Here is a 20,910-nt window from a genome sequence, read left to right on the forward strand (position 1 = left end):
TGCCGTTGCCAAGCTGTGACTTCACTGTATCCTGAGGTATAGCTCAGAGTTCTCCCCTGGCCCCTGCCATTCCCCATCATTTCTCAGCTCCGTGGCTCCTCTCACTCCTTGATGATAACGTCTGCATCCTTTCACCTTCCCCTCCTGCCACCGAGTCCTTAGCTCTTGTTGCGTGTCTATCACAACACCAACTATTCACAGCTACGAATGCGGCTACCAAAGGAAGATCCTATCCCCTGGCTCGAGTCTTCAGTAGCTGCGGTGGAGCCAAGCAGCCGGCTAACCATAACATGGTTCTATGATTCCTTTCTGGCGTGTTTCTCCCCCTACTTGGCAGTGTAGCTTCATGTCCTTGGTCCACTTCTTAATTGGACTGTTTTATTATTGTTGTGTTTCTCCTCTTCCGCCGGTTGCCTCTTCAGACATGAACAGGCAGTTTTCAGAGGATGAAAAACAAATGGCAAACAGACACATAAGAAAAGGCTGCGGGTCCATGTCCTGTGATCCTCATTTGGCAAATGCAAATAAAAGCCATAACAAAGCTTCACCTCACCCTAGATAGAACGCCTATCATCTGAAAATCAAGAAACAATATATGCCGGTGAGGATGCAGGCAGAAGATTCCCCAATCTACTGTGAGTGGGACTGTAACCTAGTGCAACCATTAGGGAGTCCAGTTTTGGAGATTTCTCAGATCTGAAAATAGATCTACCAGATGACCCATCCATCCTACCCCCCCCCCCCGAAATTTACCCAAAAGAAATGAATCGGCATTTGAGAAAATTGTTTGTATACGCGTGTTCATTGCAGCTCAACTAACAAAAGCTAAGATAGGGGACCAACCCAGATATCCATTAACAGCTGACTGATTGAAAGAAATACCAGATATATAAACATGAGATGTTACTCAGATGTAAGAAAGAATGAAATCCTGTCTTTTGCAACAAAAAAAAAGATGCAATTGGAAACCATTATGCTTAGTAACATACACCACTCCCAAAAAGACAAATAGCTCAGATTTTTCCCTGATTTGTGGTAACTAATATGTGGAATGCAAAACATATAACATGTAATGTGACAGTTTAAGAACCCCTGTTTATACCCTTTGTCTATATCTTGAAGAGCAGTGTTTTTTTTTTCCCTTTTCTGCCTTCTAGCTGTAGAATTCTTTACCTAATGGAGTATTAAGGCTGTGATTCAGAAATAAACTGATAAGTGTGCAATGGCAAAAAACCTATGAAAAGAAAAAAAAAGGAAGGAAGGAAGAAAGAAAGAAAAGAAAAAAAGGGTGGAAAAGAAATACAGGCAGGAGGGAGGGTAGGTGTGTGAGGTATTACTATGCCCCTCAAACTGCATTGTGAAATACATACATCTGTTCACTTTATATAAATAAAATAATTAAAAACAAAATAAAGAATCATGAACTTTGAAGCCAGGCCAAGGTTCAAATTCCAGCACAGACTCTTAAAAACTATAAAACCACAGCTAAGCCATTTATTGCTTTGGGTCCTTTCTTTGCTCAACTTGCTTAGTGTAGGTGGCAGTCCAGCAGAGATGGGAGGAAGTAGTGAGACAGCAGAGTGTGAGAGCTTCTTGCGTAATTGGGGCACTCTGCTCTCTACCCCCAGGGGTTCTGCACTTTGCAGGAGGGTGGAAGTTTCTTTGTGCGGCGCGGTCACTTGGAGTATTGCTTATATTCAAGGGGCCAAGGATTTCTCACATTGGGAATCTGGAGAGTCACCTATCAGTGCCATCGGATCTGATTAACGAGGCAGTTCTCAACATCTATTTAAGGGATTGTCCATGGGTTCTAAAGAGGGGCAGCTAGTTCCCAAAGGACATGCAAGATTTTAGATAGATCTATGCCATTGTTCCTTGGCTAAGTGGCATGCGCAGGGCCAAAAGGTCAACAGCAATACTTGACGGAAAATTCTGATTCATATAAGCAGTGGAGGATGGTCCATATCCTTGGGTCCCTGCATTCATCTGGGAGATAAAAAAAAAAAACTTCTGGCTTCAGATCACCCTTTTTGGCCACTGTAGCCATTTGGGAACTGAACCAGCAATTGTAAACCAATTCTAAAGACTTCTCTCTTTTTCTCCAACTCTTACTTCACAAGAAAATCTTTTTTTTTTTTAATGATTTACTTATTTTTCTTGGAAAGGCAGATTTGTACAGTGAAGGTGAGACAAATTTTTCATCCGCTGGTTCCACTCCCAAGTGGCCACAATGTCCGTAGCTGAGCCAATCCGGAGCAAGGAAACTCCTCAAGGTCTCTGATGTTGGGTGCAGAGTCCCAAGCAGTTGGGTCATCATCCACATCATGAGCAGAGAGCTGGATCAGAAGTGGAGCAGCCAAGACATGACCCATTACCCCTATGAGGTGCCAATGCTTGCAGGTAGTGGACTAGCATGCTGAGCCCTTGTGCCTGCCCCAAAATAAATACATCTTAAAAAGGAAAAAGAAAAAAATATTGAATTACAGATGAACTGAAAGCTCACTGCAAGACTCAGAAATGGTAATTTTTTACAGTTAGACTCCTTTTTTAAAAAAGCCATTTTTATTTGAAAGAGCTACAGAGAGGAGAGACAGGGAGAGCTCTCTGATCAGCTAATTGACAAAGAGCCACAACAACTGGAGCTGAGCTGCCCCAAAGCCAGGATTAGTTCTTCTGGTCTTTCCCATGGATGCTGGTACCCAAGGACTTGGGCCTTCCTCCACTGCCTTTCCAGGACATCAGCAGGGAGTTGGGTCAGAAGGGAGCAGCAGTATACCAGCTGGCACCTGTATACAATGCCAGTGCCACAGGTGAAGGATTAGCCTACTATGCCATGGCGCCAGCTCCTATTTAGACACTTTTAAAACTACTTAGGGTTTCACCTCGGAAATTCAATGTGAAGAAAATACAAGCTCCTCGATGCATCTTCCTAAGAAGAAAAAGGAATTCTGATTTGTTCACTGCTTTAGGTCGAGTGTCTAGGAGAGTGTCTTGTGTGTACAATGCGCTTAGGTAACAAGACAGGAACTGTTGTAGCTACAGCATGTATCTTATTACCTATGTTGCAGCATGGTACAGGGCGTTCAGCAAATTCTCAATAAATACTTGACAGGCTAAATCAATGGATTCCCAGGCTAGCTTATCACTAACGTGCTGGAACCTACCTATCAGACCCATATACGTCTCAACTTATCAAATACGTCATCAGCTAGCTTATGTGTACCTTCATATCAACATCATTCGTCATTCATTTATTTTCCCCTCACATGAGTGGAATGTCATGGCTTAGAAGTGGATAGGGAGAGGCGAAGGAAATTTGGAGATTAGATAAATCTTTTTAGCTGCAAAGATGAAAAAAAAACTGAAAGAAAATGAATAAGGTGTAGAGAACATACGTGACAGCTTCGTTGGAAAAGAATGTTCAGTTTACATACTGCATTTTTTACCCTTAAGCTCTCAGTCAGTGGATCTCGCTGCCATTGCGGCTCAGCAATGACAGGAGGAAGGTTCTGTAAAGGGCTGAGCTGTTCAGTGCCAGATGTGGAGTTCAAAGGCAGGTCCCCCGTACTCAACAGTATATGCAATTGTGGAAGCATCAAAGAACCCAACACATTTCAACAAGAGAGTGGAGCGACCTGCGGGCAGGCTTGCAAGGAACAGTTACCCGAGAGTCAGGCTAAAGAAAAACAAAAGGAATTAGGGAACAGAGTGCCTTGACCTAAGAAAGAATCCTGATTTTTATTCATAGCAGTCATGTTGATATCCTTTCTTGTTCAAAAAGCAGAAAGACAAAGGGATCTCCCGGGGCTTACAATGGTCAAGGCTGAGCTAGCGTGAACCCAGGAGCTGGGGAGGGGGAGCAACTGCAACCCAGAGTTCTAAGTGGACCTCAGGGACCCAACCACGGGGATTATCCCCCAGCTACCCTGAGGATACACCCTCTCAGGAAATTGGATTTGGAGCGATGTAGGACTCGAACCCGGGCACTCTAACCATTCCGAGCTTATTTTTTAAGCAGTAATCGATTTTTTTAAAAGTCTGATACGAGATGCTATTGTGTAAATGAAAATAACAGAAGGCGGTCCCTCTCTGAGGGGCTCCTCCTTTTTCCCTAAAAAGGTGCTCAGTGCCCAGGAAGAGGGGCCCGAGAAGCTCTGCTGGTGCTGCAATGAGTGGGGCAAGAAGGCACAGCAGGTGTCCTGCAGCTGGAATGCAGGAACCCACCCCGCAGGCAGGAGGCCAGCCAGCGGGATGCACATCAGATCCAAGGCTGGGTGGCCTGGAAGGTGTCAGCACCATGGCAGCTCTTGGGGAAGGGCACCAGACCCAGCTGCTGGCTTTTGTAAAAGATGATAATGAACTTCTGCATGTACTTGGAGCATTTACTTATTTACACGCACTGCGTGGTGGACCAAGGAAGGGGAAAAAAAAAAAAAGACCCCAGCCTCCTGTCCTTTCCTTTCTACTCAATTTCTTCTGGTTTCCAAACAGAAGAAAGAGAACCCACGCTTAGAAGACAGAGGGCTGCACCTCAATCTATTTTAGAAACTTTCCAAAAGTTCTCACTGGAAAGTCCAAGAAGAGGCAGATACAAGTTCTCTAAGAAGGAAAAAAGATTGATGAGTGAGTGGTAGGCATTTCTGTGCTTCACATTGGTCTTTCAAAATCGTTTCTGTTCCCACCCCCAAGAGTCGAGCTCAATACAATGATTTCTTTGGAGTGCACGCAGAGCCAATGACTGGCAGAGTGAGACTTCAGGAAAGCCACCTGGCTGAGTCCGTGTGTCCGGCGGGACTGCAGTGGGACGCGATGGCAGAGAAACCGAGGGTTTTGGCAAAGCTGCCCGGGAGGACGCACTCTTCCTCCTGTGATGCATAAGCTCCCGCCCTTTTCTGGGAACAGGCAAAAGTCTGACTCAGGCAGCTGCTGCTGCGGGTGATTAAAGCAGCCTGAGAGAGAGAGAGGCGCAAACTTCCCCCGACGCCGGGCTGAGCGCACAGCCGCGATGAAGCCATCAGCTCAGTGGTACTGGCTGAGTTCAGCCGTCCTGGCTGCCTCCAGCTTTCTAGTTGTGGCAAATAACGCCACCGCGACCCTGGGCGCCACCGAGGAGGAGATCCAGGACCAGAGAGCCGCCGCCGAGGACGCCTGTGCTGTGAGGTTGGAGAGCACGGGGAAGTGCGAGGGTGACAAGTGCCCCTACCAGGTGAGCCTGCCGCCACTGACGCTTCAGCTCCCCAAGCAATTCAGCAGGATGCAGGAGGTGTTCAAGGAATTGCAGGACCTCAAGGAAATCGTCCGCAGTCTGAAGAAATCGTGTCAAGATTGCAAACTGCAGGCTGATGACAGCCGAGCCCAGGGTGGGAGTGGGCTGCTGCTTCCCGCCAGCACCGGAGCCCCGGAGCATGCTGTGGACAGCAACAGGGTGGAGGAACTGGAAGGCCAGGTGAATGAGCTATCCTCGGAGCTAAAGAATGCCAAAGAGGAGATCAGCCTGCTTCAGGGTCGCTTGGAGAAGCTGAATCTCGTAAATATGAACAACATCGAGAATTACATTGATAGCAAAGTGGCCAATCTGACAGTTGTGGTCAACAGCTTGGACGGCAAATGCTCCAAGTGTCCCAACCAGGAACAAATACAGTCTCCTCTGGGTACGTGTTTTCTTATCATTCGTGTGTGGATGTCATAGGGTTAAGACAGTGCCCATAAAACATTAACCTGAGTAAATAAATGGATGGCGGAGTGAACAATTACGCCTTTTCTTTATCAGGGTAGGGGGGGGGGGGAAACAACAAAAAACAAAACAAGTAATCCACTCAAATGTGAGCACAGCAATGATACATGACCAATTAGAAACATCCCTGGCAAGCACTTTCAGTTTCAGGATCTTCAATTGCGAAAGCCAGACCACCAACCCCCTCTGCCACACACACACACACAAAAATAGAGAGAGAGAGTGTGTGTGTGTATTTCTTAATGTTTCAGTGTATTTAGCTTATCGCTTTCTTCACTTAAGTGTTGGAAAACAGGGACAGGCAATGTTTGCAGGTGTGTGTGTTCATTTGTTACCAGTGCCTCCTGGCCCTGTGACCACCATTTCTCGGTGGTCCCAAGTGGTCTTTGGAAGACTTGAGTAAATAATCCTCAAGTTCAAAAATATCCCAGCAAGCTAGTGGAGGCAGGAGATTTTTCTTAGGTGGGATAGAAGCAGCTTTGCTCATGAGCTCAACCTGTGGCCTTGAGACCTGATGGTACAAGGTATAAGGTAGGGGGCGTTTTGGCAGTGGCTAAGGAAAAGTGTACATTCTTACCCTTTTACCTTGAGCCAGAACTTGAGCCTATCAAAACAGAATGCATCCTCAGCACCCCAATTACTGAAATGAACTTTAATGGGGTTGTTAAGACCACGGTTCTACACGCCTACTCTCACATTTGAAATAACAGCGCCACTGGTTCCTCTAGATCCTTGTCCTTCTGCCTGAGTTTCTGGTGGAAGCCGGTTGCTGCTTGTGGTCTTTCCAATCCCTGGGTAGCCATCTCTCCATCAGGGCCGCCACTGACCATGCACTGAAGGGGCGACGGGAGAAATCCCTTTCACTTGGCCCGAGTAGTTCCGGTCCATTCCAGCCCCAGGGGCTCTGCCAGGGAAAGTGGCTGGTGACTTCAAGGGCCGCTGGCAACGTGCAAAATGCCACACCTTGCACACCAGAGGCACATCCTTGAGTCCATGTTAGAGCGAGCACTGCCCAGCCACTTGTCACAATATGAACAAAATGGGTGTGGTTTTTTTTTTGTCCCATTTTTCCTCTAAAAGTTTTGGGGCAAAGCTCTGCCTATTCTGAGTTCTAAATACAGATGAATTAGACTGTTGTGCTTTAGAGAATCATAATAAACAAACTTTACTAAATCTTAGGCAAGAAATCATCTTGGAATAAATCGGCATTTTTGCTTCTTTCAGAGTCCCCTGATCTGTTTATTACATTTACCCTGAGGAGAAACACGTGTCGTTTTTTTCTAGAAACCAGATTTGTGGAAGGCTAAGTAACCTCCTAGATCATTAATTCAGAATAAGAATACTGATATATTCTTGAGAAAGAAATGTTCCTGCTGTAGATATCTAGTAAAAAAGATGTGAATTTATGGTGAATACTGTATATTACAATTTTAATGTGTCATTTGGAGCAAATCCTATAACACGTGACGTGAAGGCTACCCATCCTTTAGGGTACGGAAATGGAAGCCTGGTTTTTCTGCTTTTGTTTTTTTTTTTTTTCTCCTAAGTACGAAATAAATTTCTAGGACAGCTGGAATCATCTGAATTTTTAGAACCAGCGAAAGCAATGGGTGTGAAAAGGAGTGTTTTTGCCAGCCAGATCCAACAAGCACCTAACCCTTATGCACTTGCTAAACAAGTTCAAGTTAAGGTTAGCAGAATGTGCTGTCCTTCTCAAGATACTTTTGGACAGGTAATCTTTTTTTCGGATGTGCAGTTTTTATTAACAAAATCTGATGCTTTCCTCCTCCTCTTCCTCCCCGCCTCCCTTCAGTTCAACATCTGATCTACAAAGACTGTTCTGACTACTACGCCATGGGCCAAAGAAGCAGCGAGATCTACAGAGTGACGCCGGATCCCAGGAACAGCAGCTTCCAAGTCTTCTGCGACATGGAGACCATGGGGGGTGGCTGGACGGTGCTGCAGGCGCGCCTCGACGGGAGCACCAACTTCACCAGGAGCTGGCGAGACTACAAGGCAGGCTTCGGCAACCTCCAACGAGAATTTTGGCTGGGCAACGATAAAATTCACCTGCTGACCAAGAGCAAGGAGATGATCCTGAGGATTGATCTGGAAGATTTTCACGGTGTCAAACTGTACGCCGTGTATGATCAGTTTTACGTCGCCAACGAGTTTCTCAAATACCGTCTGCACGTCGGTAACTACAACGGCACAGCCGGGGACGCCTTACATTACAGCAAACACTATAACCATGATATGAAGTTTTTCACCACCCCAGATAGGGACAATGACCGATATCCCTCCGGCAACTGCGGGCACTACTATAGTTCTGGCTGGTGGTTTGATGCATGCCTTTCTGCCAACTTAAATGGCAAATACTATCACCAAAAGTACAAAGGTATCCGTAATGGCATTTTCTGGGGCACCTGGCCTGGCATAACTGACGTGCAGACCGGTGGCTTTAAGTCCTCCTTCAAACAGGCCAAAATGATGATCCGACCCAAACACTTTAAGCCTTAAGTCTCTGGTGTTCATTCCTCTGGGCCTGCTTGTAACAGTTGGGCAATTAGTTTCTTCAACATTTTGGGAAAAGAAAAGCCTCCTTTCCAAAATGTTGCTTGTCCAGAGCTAAAGTTTCCTCCAAGGGGCAAGTTTTTAGACATTACATGGCAATGGTAACAAAACAGAAAATACGCAGTATTGGGTTCTTTGTTGCTGTTAAGCTGTTGTTCAATGAATGCTTGTGGGCCACTTGGAGTATTCCAGATTATACATTCGATTTATACTTTTTAAGATGTCCATTAGTTACAAAGATCTCTATGTATGGCTTGTTCTACTTGCTACAATACAAAGTGTCTGGTCAGTAGGCCAGCTTCTACACACCTCATATGTTATCTTGATTATGACCTAAACACATCTGAAGGTGTTTCGTTCTTTTCAAGCCACAGATAGTAATTTGGGTATTCGTCTCTAAGTATCATAATCTTTAGTCCACATACATTCCATGTAAGGCAGGAAGACCCTTCAGCATCTTAGTTCCAAGCAAAGAGAAATAGCAGATGTAATTCAACCCATCCATGTAATATTTGTGACAGGTGAAATGTTGTTTTAAATGTAAATGTGGTAGCCTAATGTCACCACTAAGATGCTTTCAGAAAACATCGTTAACCTTACAGACAATAGGTTGAAAGAAATTCATTCACTGTTGATAACTCATTAGAAGTTTGACTGTTAAGGTGTTGTGACAGAAAATGTTCCTTGGTTCTGTGTATATGTTAGTTTTAACTTGAAGCTGTTCATTGGTGTGCTAGACTACTGGGGGCTCTCCGGGAGGACCAGGTGTGGGTGGGGAATAACATTTATTTATAGGTTATATCGCTATGAAGGCCAATTTTCTATCCAAAACAATATTAGCTAGCCTTAAGTGGTTTCACTTCCTAGAAAGCTAACGCTTTATTTATTAAAAGTAGATAGATTTTGAAAGCTATAGAACAGTAGTTCAGTAATTATGTACATCAGCTCTGACAGACTGCTTATTGTGCTAACAGTAATCCAAAGACAGGTGCTGCTGCTGCTTCTTTTTTTAAGCTCTAGATCTTTTAAAATTCATGCCTTGTGGGTTAATCAGTGTGTTTAAAAGAGCCATACACTTAAGTTCAGCATTGGGGAAAAGCATCAATTCAGATAAGAGTGGTATCACAGTGCAAGTAAAGTTTAAAACTGCAAGTAAAATCTTGGAGTGATTATTATATGCAAGTCAGCAATAAATTTGATGTTTAATTTCTGGTGCCTGCTTCTAATACACTGCTTCGGAATATATTCACAAAGATATATCTTTACCCGTCATTTGAAAGAATAAAGGTAATATAAGTTGATTTTTCAAAAATCGGGTACTTGCAGAATATTTTAACTAAAGAAACAAGATTCTTTTAAAAAGGGATGACACGCAAAGAATTCAGGTAAACATGATGAAAATTGTGTTATTACAAATATTGTTAAAATGTTAAAGCAAGAGAAATCAAAGTAAAATCAAATAATGAACAAATTATAAACTATTTTTTGTAAACTATTATAAACTTCAAAGGTCATGCGTCTACTCATTGGATATCATATATACATGCTATAACTTTTTTACTTTTTAAAAAAGGAAAATCAGTGTTTGTTCCAATATCTATGTATATATACATGTTTGTTTCATATAATAGTTATAAATAAATGGAAGTACTCTTAAGTTGTATGATAAAGAATAGATTTACTTCCAAACACAGCTCTTAATGAAGACACATCCTCATATAGAATGTGGTCTCTGATTTAACAGGTACCAGGTGTCATTATTGCCACACTGTGGTAAATAACTTGCTAATTAATATAAATACTCAGTTTTTTTTAATCTTCCTACTTTATTTCAAAGGATAAAACTTATTTTCTATTATGTTTTTATAACATTTTTCCAATAAATTCTGTAACAGAAAATTTCTTTGGGAACTATTTCATGTCACCCATTATGGGATATATTCTGCACTTTGATCATCTGGAAATATATAGCCTTTTGCCTTAATTATTCACTAATATAAGCTAATGTTCATAAAGGTAGGTTGACTTTACAAATACGTCATTAAAATCTTGCCTACATTCAATTCTGGTGGTTGGAATTTATTACCTTTATTATTTCTGAATATTACCATTCTTTGAAAATGTTGTTTAAAGTTGGGGTTTTTGGATAAGCCAAATGGAGCTATTGCATTTGTCATGAAAGGGTGGGGAGAAGAGAGGGGAACTTCAACGTAATTGATAAGCATTTATGCTCCAAATGGACTTATGACATCACCATATAATAACCAAACGGCATAAACAGACACAGCACGAGATGTACCCAAGCAACAAAATTTGTTAGTCTTCTTTTTGAATAGCTATCCTAGAAAAGATCTTCAAAGTCAAAGTGACAGCTAATTTCCTCCTAATAAGCTCTTGATTATTATATCTCTTTTTATAAATGTAACATTGGAGTAATGGCTTATGTCTTTCTAAAGACTTGTACAATGAAAGACTTACTCTTCACATATTGTGGAAATATTAAATCTGTGTCTTTGTTTTTTTGGATTAACGTTAATAGAATGAGTCCTGACTGGAAGTTGTAGAGTGTCTTCCCCAGCTAGATGATATTCATGACCTTCAGAAGATTCTAGAGACCCATTTCATAAACAGGAAGACAAAGGCAAGTAGAGGAACACTTTTAATTTAGTTCCCTCTAAAATTCTGTCCACGTGTTTGAAATGCCAGTTTCCCATTGTGACAATTAACTCAGGGTCTTTTTCTGAGCCCATCATGAATGTCACTGCTCTTCTGCCATGCCCCCCATGCCGAGTCACCTCTTTTGGGTGATTCCAAACACTTCTCAAAGAGCAGCCTCTATTGCCAGCATCACTGACTACGGGCCCCTTTCTGGACCAGTGTCACAGGTGACATACAAAAGTACAGTTCCACTCACAAGACTGTTGTGCTACAACCTCCCACAAAGCCTTATTTCTTCTAAGACAAAACCTGGCCTTTTCATGAACTAATTTCTGCCCACTTTTACAGGTTCCTATTCTGCCACTACTCCCGTTGCTGTCATACTCAATGTGTTGTGGTCCTGGACCAGCCTTGTTCTTTCCTGTCCTCCTTCCTCTGTACACACTGTTCCCTTGGTCACATTCGATACTCAACAGCATGGCATGATCCATGCTCTGCTTCCACCTCTCCCACCCAATGGATTTTCATCTTATCCTTCAGGATTTAGAGTAGGGACTTAGCTCCCGTGCTTTGGATCCCACACCTGCTCTCTGTAGGCTGTGTGATCCCGAGTGACTCAATCCTGTTCTTGGCTTCCTTCAACTGTAAGAGATAATTCTGGGCTTTGCGGAGGATTGAATGAGTACTTGTAAAGACACTAAAAGCTATCTGTTCATCACCATCACCCCACACAGTTCTCTCTTCTAGGCATGCTTCCCTGAGGACACTGAGAGGTGTGGCATCTTGGCTTCGATCCTGACCATCTTTTACATTCCTCCGTGCAGATGACACGGTTCAGCAGACATCTGGGTTCTACCCTGAGGTAGGAATCAGAATAGGAAAGGAGGAGATGGGACACAGAGATGCTGCTGCTGAACACGTTTCCCTAGAGGAAGAGCTGCTGTCTAAAGGGGCAGAGTCTTGTCTAGTCAGAGGCTCTGACAGCTGGTCAACACAGGCAGGAAGTGGTGCAGCCAGCAAGACCACAGCAAAATGTGAATACATACGGATTCCAGAATGGGGTACAAGACCCAGGTAAACTGTTTCCACACAGCTTGGCAACATGCCCCTCAAGGGAACAACAATATCAGGCTAAACCAGTGACTGTTCCAAGTGACCACATTGCAACTTGGAAATTAATTTTTTCAGCCCAAACTCCATGACTCCTTTCATTGCCAAAGAAACACAGATTCAAATAAAATTACCTTTGCTAACCACTTTCAATTCTTATCTCCTCTCTCCTCCACCTCTGCCCTCCCACCTCCACCTGCTAGAGGCAATGCAGGCACCAAGCCAGTGCGGCTGAATCTAACGTTTGACTTTACGCTGCACTCTGCCAAAATTGCAACTTGTATTGCAGCGTGGTTTTGCCAGGTCTTTTGTTTGTTGATTGGAAAGTACCAGAAACAAGAGGAAAACGGGTGCTTCCTGAGAACCGAGAAGAGCCTGAATCTCCAAGCGTGATGGCGCCCACCTTTGTCCCCAACACCGGACAAGGCTTCTTTTTCTCTTGCTTTCTCCCCAGAGGACATGCCCTGATTTCCCTGTTGGCTCCTTCCTCCCCTCTGTGTCCATATCTCCAGATCTGTAACGAGACCTCTGCCCTGGTGCTATGAAGTCAAGTTGGAGGAGAAGCCTTGGCTCAACTTTGCCTGTTTCTATTGGTAGAAGGCTGGGAAGACATGTGGAGACACATTCTGAGGTTGCTTCACTAGGGAACTTAGACACAACTGAATGGATACAGTCATATTTAAACAGCAACCATGGACTGGGATGTGTGTTCAGGATAAGTAGTTAACATGCTGGTTAGAATGCACACGACCTTGGTTCTAGTGTCAGCTTTGCTCCCAATTCTACCTGTTAAATTATATGTAGGCAGACACCAGCGGATAGCCCAAGTAACTGGATCCCTGTCACCCTGTAGTCAGGTGCTGGCTCCAGACTTCAGCCCAGGCCAATCTTGGCCATTGGTAGGTACTTGAGAATGAACCAGTGAACAGGATCATTAATCAATCTGCCTGTTGGTCTCATGAATAAGCAAATAGATAAGTGAAACGATGGATTCAATAGGCTAGCTCGAAGAGATATTTGATCCCAACAGTTTGCTTGCTAAGTTAGCCCAAAGCTAGATTCAATAGCAGCATATGCTGATTAGAGTTGGGCAGTCAGAAATATCCCAGAATTCTAAGGCACAAAGACAGGAAAGTCAGGGCAAGAGTAAGCCTTAAATCACTCAATGAACATGTACTGAATACACACCATTGCCGAGACAATCTTCTGGAAGGTTGGACCAACACAGGCAAAACTACTCTCACGGGGTGCATGCTTTAATCAGACACAGATTTAAAACATAAACAACACAAAAAAATTAAGCAGGATAAAAGCATTAGAAGCAGAAAAGCTGTTTTTAAGGCTATTTCCAAAGTTTGTAGAAAATGCAATAAACATTTTATTGCAAAAAATCAGTTTTAGTCAAAACATATTTTGCATGAGTTTTTGAATATTCCTTGAGTGCATGGATTCCAAAATGCTCTGCACCAAACCAAACTGTTGTTAGATATTTATTTGAAAGGCAGAGAGAGAGAAGTAGAGAAAAAGAGAATGAATATGAATCTTCCATCCACTCTTCCACTCTCCAACTGCCTACAACAGCTGGGGGCCAGGAACTCCATCTGGGTGCCCCACTCTGAGTGGCAGGAACCCAAGCCCTTGAACTAGCATTAACTGCTTCTTGGACTCATCAGAATATCCTCACATACAAGTATAGATCGGTGAAGGCAGGCCTCCACGGGGAGGTGATATTTGAGCAGAGGTCAACAGGAGTGAGAGCAAGCCAGATCGAAAGCAGAGCAACTGAGACTCGAACTGGTACTCACATGCAGCTGGCGCAAAGATGGCCCAAGGCCTTGATCCCTGTACCCTTAAGAGAGACCTGGAAGAAGTTCCTAGCTCCTGCTCACTTAGCTCTAGCTGGTGCAGCCATTTGGGGTTGTGAACCAGAGGATTCTCTAACTCCGCCTTTCAAACAAAATTACATTAAAAAAAAAAAGAAGTATAAGTTGATTCTCTATTGTAAAATGCCTTGCACAAAATCTAGCCTATTTGAGAAGAGGTAGGAGGTCAAATATTGTCCAGCCTTTAACCCTTCCCTGGAGGGTGGGGCACGGACTACCCTGGTACGTACAAGCTCCTGGGTCATCCTCCCTTTTTCAGCTTTCTTGACATTCCTGGTATATTTCTCCTGAAATGGGCTAATATTTCACGGCTAAAGTACACACACAGCCAAGGTCAATATCATCCCTCCTATGGTCTTCTGCATGGATCTGAGAAAGCGAGAGCACTTGTAATTATGTCTCAGCTTGAGGTGAAGCATCTTTTTGTCTCTTATCAAAATGATGATTATAATACTTTTTTCTTTTTTACTGACAGGAGATATTTCAGAAAGGAGTATATTTTCAAGTGTGTTGATGTCCCCACTTAACCTACTGGCCACACAAATTTTTCTTCCTGCAGTTAAATCCAAATTTATCACAACTCCTGACAGAAAAGAAAAACAAGCTCCCAGCCTCCCCAAACATGATCTTGCTCCATGGTTACGGAGCAGAAGGTCCTGCCTAACCCATCCTGCTTAAGCATAGAGTCCTCTAGAAGATTCTTTGGAAGCACAGCCTTCTCGTGTACATGCTAAATTACATGTTTACCATGTTTACCAACTGTTTTGGTAGATAGTTGCCCTAAGACATGAGCGTCACTTACACGGGGCTGGTGTTAGTAGTGACAATTTCTCTTCCTTTCTACCTTGTTGTTTATTTTTTTCAACTGGGTGAAGTCAATTATTGGAAACCTGGAGAGGGCTTGGTCTCAGGGGGGATTATCAGAGTTGGAGGAGAAAGACAGATACTTTTATGATGACTATGACGGTGGGCATTTCATGGGCTCAGTTGCCAGAGTGGCTACTTTCAGACTGTGTCCTCAGTAGCTTTAAGAATCTGCAGACATGGTTCCAGAATGTCCAAGGAAACGGGGTCAGGGAAGAAGGCAGGAGAATGGGTTATGCATGCCATATGATTCACCTAGAATAGCCCTGTTTTTATTCAATCTTAGCATTCCATCTTTAGTTTCCTGAATTTGAAATATCTGAAAAAGCACTGCCTCCCTGTGATGTATCCCTCTGGGTGCTTAGCTGGCAAAGCAGAGCTAGACTAGATATATGGTGATTCCATAACTTGAAATACTTAAGCTGTTGCAAGTTTAGGTTGACTTGACATGGAAAATACATTCACAAACAACTTGCAAGACAGTTTGCAAGGAATATTAAAAAGATACCATGTGCACCCTACTCAGAGTCCCTTAAAGCTTTGATTGAATAGCTAAGAAAACAGCAGAGGAAGGACCAAGTGTTGTGAGGTTCCGGCACTATGGGGAGAAGGGATCACATTTTGTTAGCCAGTGAGATGCTTCAAGTCTGAATTCTCACGAGGACTGGCAGGGATTCCACAGTCCAGACACTGGGAGGGAACGCCAGGCCTGGGGACAGGATAAGCAAAGGCAGCAGCAGGGTGCAGTCAGGAGGTACTTGGGAAAACAATGATGTGTCTCATTTGGCTGGGGGTGGGGTGGGTGGGTGGCACAAGACAGAGGATCTCAAAAACAGGAGAGTGGCAGATCAGCCTGTAGAGGAAGTTGACTGTAAGGGCAAGGCGAGGCGACACTTCATCCTTAGGACTGGCAAAGAACAATTCCAATCTTAGTGTCTGTAATCTCCCCCCAGCTACCTCTTGATGACTCAGTGCTGGGCCTGTGAGGTGACCTTGGGATCCTGGAGGAGGAGGCGAACTGGAAGGAACTGTGAAGATTGCTCAACAGAATATTGAAATGGCCAAAGACAGCAAGGAGAAGCAGGGTGGAGATACACGGAGGGGGGAAATGCAGCCTGAATATGGGAAGGAAGAGGGAACAAAAGGAATGAGGAATTTGAGAAACGCTGGCAGCATTTCCTAAACTTGTTGGCTGCATTTCCTAAAAGGGGGTGCCAGGCAGCCACGCTGCTTGCCCAGAAAGGAAGTCTGTGTTTCCTATAGGCTGTGCAGGGAGGGGTCCTGAGGCAGGAATGAGAAGGCTAGTACATTCGGCTTATGCGCCTTCTGCACAGGGCAGGGAGTCTCGCCAGCAGGAGGGGCTGCGTGTGGAAACTTCACCCTCTGCTTCACCTCTCTATCCCACAGCCAAGGCGGCGAGGCAAGGAGGCTGCTGGGTAGGATCGCCAGTGGAAAGGCATGACAAAGGCAACTGAAAAAGGAAGGTGGAAGACAGGCATCCAGGTACCCCCAGGCTGCCATGAGCTGACGAAGGTTTGGTTAGCATACAGTAAGGTTCTGAGTTTTAGCGACTTGCTGAAGACCACACAGCCAGTAGACGCAGAACTAGAATGAAGGCCCGTCTTTCCCTGAGCCACGCTCCTACCCACTGCTGATCAGAGAATTTTCCTGCCCTTAACCATTAAGATTTAGCGGAGATATTGTCAGCCTGTTCTTTCTCAGTTGTAGCTTTTACAGTCAGCACAATTCCTGCCTCCTGAACCTGAGGTTTTGTGTCAGGTAATCCTTGTGCCCTTGTCTTTTACACGTTGGATGTCACAGCAGGTGTAACCATTTCCCTCTACCCGGGGAGGTATGCCCAAGAAGAAAAGGGATTTAATGTTGGAGTGTAAGCTTGCTGCTGGCACCTCTTCTGCGTTTCTTCTGACACGGGCTGGCTAGAACAAAGGTTAAAATACAATGACTCAAAGCATCAAGGTGGCAGGAGAGAACACAGGAAACAGGTTTATAACTTTGGAGTAACAAAGGTCTTTTGGCGTATACACAAAACCCAGAGGGTGCCAACAGCAAAGAGCGACTAAAGTCCTTGCCTTGAACGCTCTGAGATCCCATATAGGCACCGATTTGTGTTCCGGCAGCCCCACTTCCCATCCTGCTCCCTGCCTGTGGCCTGGGAAAGCAGTCAAGGACGGCCCAAAGCCTTTGGACCCTGCACCCACGTGGGAGACCCAGAAGAGCTCCAGGCTCCTGGTTTCGGTTCGGCACAGCTATGGCCATTGAGGTCACTTGGGGAGTCAATCATTGGACAGAAGATCTTCCTCTCTATCTCTCCTCCTCTCTCTATATAGCTGGCTTTTCAATAAAAATAAGTTAAATCTTTAAAAACAGAAAGAAAGCCATAAAGTCTCCACATGGCAGGAATGCTGTCATAAGTAATCTCAAAATAAAGCCTATGAACTCAGATGTCTGCAACCAGTCTACGGAGGCCTTACTTCTCAACACATGGAGGTCCTACACATCAGATGGAGAAGGAGCAGCTCCATAGCAAAGTGGGAAAGGAGGACGTGAAGAGAATTCCCAAGGAGGAAGAAACAAATGGGTCTTTGTACTGACTGCACCCACAGCATTGGCAGACATGCCCCTTTAACACCTGCCTTACGTGCACACGCCAGATAAGCCATTTTTGGACAATCAGTAGGTGGGTAGTATGTTACCTCTGAGTCCCCTTGCCTTCCCAGGTGCACTCCTACCCCTTTGCCTGGGAACACATTTTGCAGAAGCGAACCAGCCCACAAGCTTCACCCTTCCTGGTTCCAGTCATGCCAAAGCCCAAGTACTGGACAGATGTGGACAGTTCCTGTGCTGCAGAACCTACTCAGATTATCCATACCAGCCAAAGACCAATCTGCTGATGCTGGCTCGCCTGGAGTCATGGGAAAGCATGCAAAGCCTACTGCTCAAAGCCTACTGCTCACTGATCTTCCCTTCCCTTCTGCCTTCCCATCCACCCAGGGTCTTCTCCATGTCACTCTTCTTCCATCCAGCCAAGGGAACCGCTACAACCATCATTCCTTGAGCTGCAAGCCTCAAGACCGTAAGACATTAGCAGATGCTATCCCTCAAAGCATCTACTAATGTCTTACGGTTTTTAAAAACAGTTTTAAACATAAAAAGTAGCCTTCATCTCACTCATTTTAAGGTAAGTTGTGAATAAGGGTGATGATGAGGTAACATTTATATTCTTTGAACAGAGTAACCAAGTTCAAGAAATTAGACGGCACACTTTGCTGGTATGTGACGAAAGGGATCCTCTTTTTGTTTGGGGGGTGGTTGGTAGGAACAAAAAAAATGGTTACGATCTCCAGGGTGAGTACTTCGATAATAAAATCAATACAAAACACCCCACCTCTTTCTCATTTAGTTGAAAGGCGAGGGGAGTGAGATGAGAAACAGTATTTCCATCCACTGGTTCAATTTTCCAACACCCTTAACAGCGAGGGCCAGGCCAGGCTACAAGTCAACCCGATTCTCCCATGTGGGTAGCCGGCCACCACCTGTCGCCTCCCAGGACACATGCTAACACCAAGCTAGAACTGGAAATAGAGACAGAGCTTAAGTCCAGGCATTCAGGTATAACAGCAGGAAGTCCTATCACCTACCCACAGTTCCCATGACCTGCTCAAATTAAAAAAAAAAAAAATTAAATGCTCAAATCCACAATCTAGCAATCTCACATCTGAATATATATATATCCAAAACAATTCAAAGGACTTTCTTCAAAATGTCATTTCTCTGATAGGCACAGAGACTGAGTGAGTCAGAGAGAACCCCCTGTTGTTTCTCGTCCCAGATGCCTGCAAGAGCCAGACCTGAGCCACACTGAAAGCAGGACCACAGAAGTCAGTCCAGAGCTCCTGAACCCAAGTACTTGAATCATCAGCACTACGTGGAATTGAAAATCACGAGCTGGTATTAGGAATTGAGCCCAGAGACCCAGCTACAGGTCACAGACTCCCCAGCCTGGCTAGTGAACCCCTGGCCCAAATGCCTGCCCCAGAAAACAGAATCCTGTGCAGATGTATGCATGCCCATATTCACAGCCACATCCTTCACAGGATAATGGGTCAACAAAACGGGAATTCAACATACAATCGATTATGACTACTAACCAGGCTTAGCACAAGAAATCTGACATATGCCGCAACACAGACGAACCACAAAGGCATTATCCTCAGCGAAGTCAGCCAGAAGCAAGAAGTAGTACTGCATGATTCAAGATATCTAGAGCAGTCAAAACAGAAATTAGGATAATAGTTGCCCAGAATGAAGGGAGGGAGGGCCGGGGAACTGCTATTTAACAGTTTTCAAGTATCAGTTTTGTATAAGAAAAAGTTCTGGAGATTAGGGATGCAATGATTCGAAAACATCCAGTACTATTAAATAAACTATACACTTAGAGCCAGTTAATATATTTTTTTGTCATCATCAGAGTTTTAAAGATGAGCAAATCCAATGACCCAGAAATCCAGCTAGGATGAATTTGTCTTTTTCATATGAACTTTCCCAGTGTTCAGTGCTGATTATATAAAGTTACTCAGTCTATCGTGTCAATGATTTGACTCTCCAGTTTTCATTACAGGGTATACATGCATAGAAACGTCTTATACTACCCTGTAAGAATGCGTAATTTGTGTCAGCTAAACTAAAAATCTGAAAAGAAAAAAAAGGAAGTGAGCTACATATAATAGGAAATCATGTGTGCATAAGCTCCCTGTACTGTCATAAAGGAGACCGTAACACCGATTGCCTTGGGTGTTGTGCTGCAGGAGGCTGAGTTGCTGGTTGACATGCCTCCTTTTCCTATCACAGCACACTCTAGATTTAGCTCCACCACTTCTGATCCAGCTGCCAGGATAACACACCTGGAAACGGTGCTTTTGAACTCAATTATTTGAGTCCCCACCTCCCACCAAGGGAGACGTGAATGGGACTCTGAACTGCTGGCTTCAACCTTGTTCACTCCTGGCTGTTGTGGTCATGTGGAGAATGAACCAGGACATGGAAGATCTCCCTGTCTGTCTCTCTATGACTCTGAAATAAACAATGAAAACACACATGCACAAAATACAAAAACAATGGCTGATTTATAAAAGGTGAATTTTAGAATGCGATGTGGGGTGGGAGGCTGACTTAGCCTTCACTCTATGCTGTTCTGTTCCTTTTGACTTTGGTGTTGTGTATATATTTTACATATTAGCTACTTAAAAAGTACCTTTACAAAAAGCCAACTCCATGTGTGGGGAACCACTATCTGACCCACTGACAATTTGCCTTTAACTTCCTAGCTTAGCTTGAACCTCACCTGACCCTTGGTCTTGCTTGTCCAACACACACACACACACACACACACACACACACACACACACACACACACACACACCTCTGTGACTGAAGACCTCGCCTTAGATGATCTGTCTGACGCCAACTTCCTGCTGACTCATCCAATTCATCTCACCTGTAAATCAAGTCACCAGATGGCCAATCCCACCCTGCTTCCTTCCACTTACGCCTCCAAGAATCTATGTAACAAGACAAAAGTACCTGTTCCCCACCCACCTGTATACATACTTGAATCAAAAAAAAGGTATGCTACAATCGCTGAGCTTCTATTTGCTGTTCCCAATACAGTCAGGCAGTTCTTGGGTCACTAAAAGTGTAGTCTTCTGCAAGGTGCATATGCTCTCCTGAGAGACACAAGCCTTCACTTTCTTCATCTACTTTCCTCTCTCCAGAGCTTTCTTTGTTAAAGGCGAAAGCAATACCATGGAGTATTTTTCTAATCCTACTTTTAAAAAATCATCCTTACAGAATGACTATTTCAAAACCAGCATCCAGGTTTATGTTATTTTTAATATTTAATCAAGTTGCTACCATAGTTCAAGCATCGATAAGAGATAAAAGTGATTAAATATAAGCATACATGCACATGTTTGGAAAAAAAAACACATTTTTGTTATATCCACAGTGAAACAGAGAATGATAAAAGAAAGCCAAATAAACCCCACAGATGGGACAGACGAGCCATAG

At 44.0% G+C, this 20,910-nt stretch overlaps 2 protein-coding genes across 2 annotated transcripts in view; one reads left to right on the forward strand and one right to left on the reverse strand.

The window, feature by feature from the left end:
- Positions 1-20,910, reverse strand: part of CCDC146 (coiled-coil domain containing 146) — an 83,663-nt gene that overhangs the window by 45,615 nt on the left and 17,138 nt on the right. The window lies entirely within an intron of this gene.
- On the forward strand, positions 4,960-10,794 carry FGL2 (fibrinogen like 2). The gene is made up of 2 exons (XM_040971219.1): positions 4,960-5,651; positions 7,548-10,794. The coding sequence occupies exons 1-2, from the start codon at positions 5,006-5,008 to the stop codon at positions 8,252-8,254; spliced, it is 1,353 nt and encodes a 450-aa protein (XP_040827153.1). The 5' UTR covers positions 4,960-5,005; the 3' UTR covers positions 8,255-10,794.

Source organism: Ochotona curzoniae, unplaced genomic scaffold (genome assembly GCF_017591425.1).
Source record: "Ochotona curzoniae isolate NIBS_2020 unplaced genomic scaffold, NIBS_Ocur_1.0 contig_21, whole genome shotgun sequence".
NCBI classification, from domain to species: Eukaryota; Metazoa; Chordata; class Mammalia; order Lagomorpha; family Ochotonidae; genus Ochotona; species Ochotona curzoniae.

Coding starts and splice junctions, on each gene's coding strand:
- FGL2 (XM_040971219.1), top strand. CDS start 5,006: ATGAAGCCATCAGCTCAGTGGTACTGGCTGAGTTCAGCCGTCCTGGCT. Junction 5,652..7,547: donor ACAAATACAGTCTCCTCTGG/GTACGTGTTTTC, acceptor GCCTCCCTTCAG/TTCAACATCTGATCTACAAA.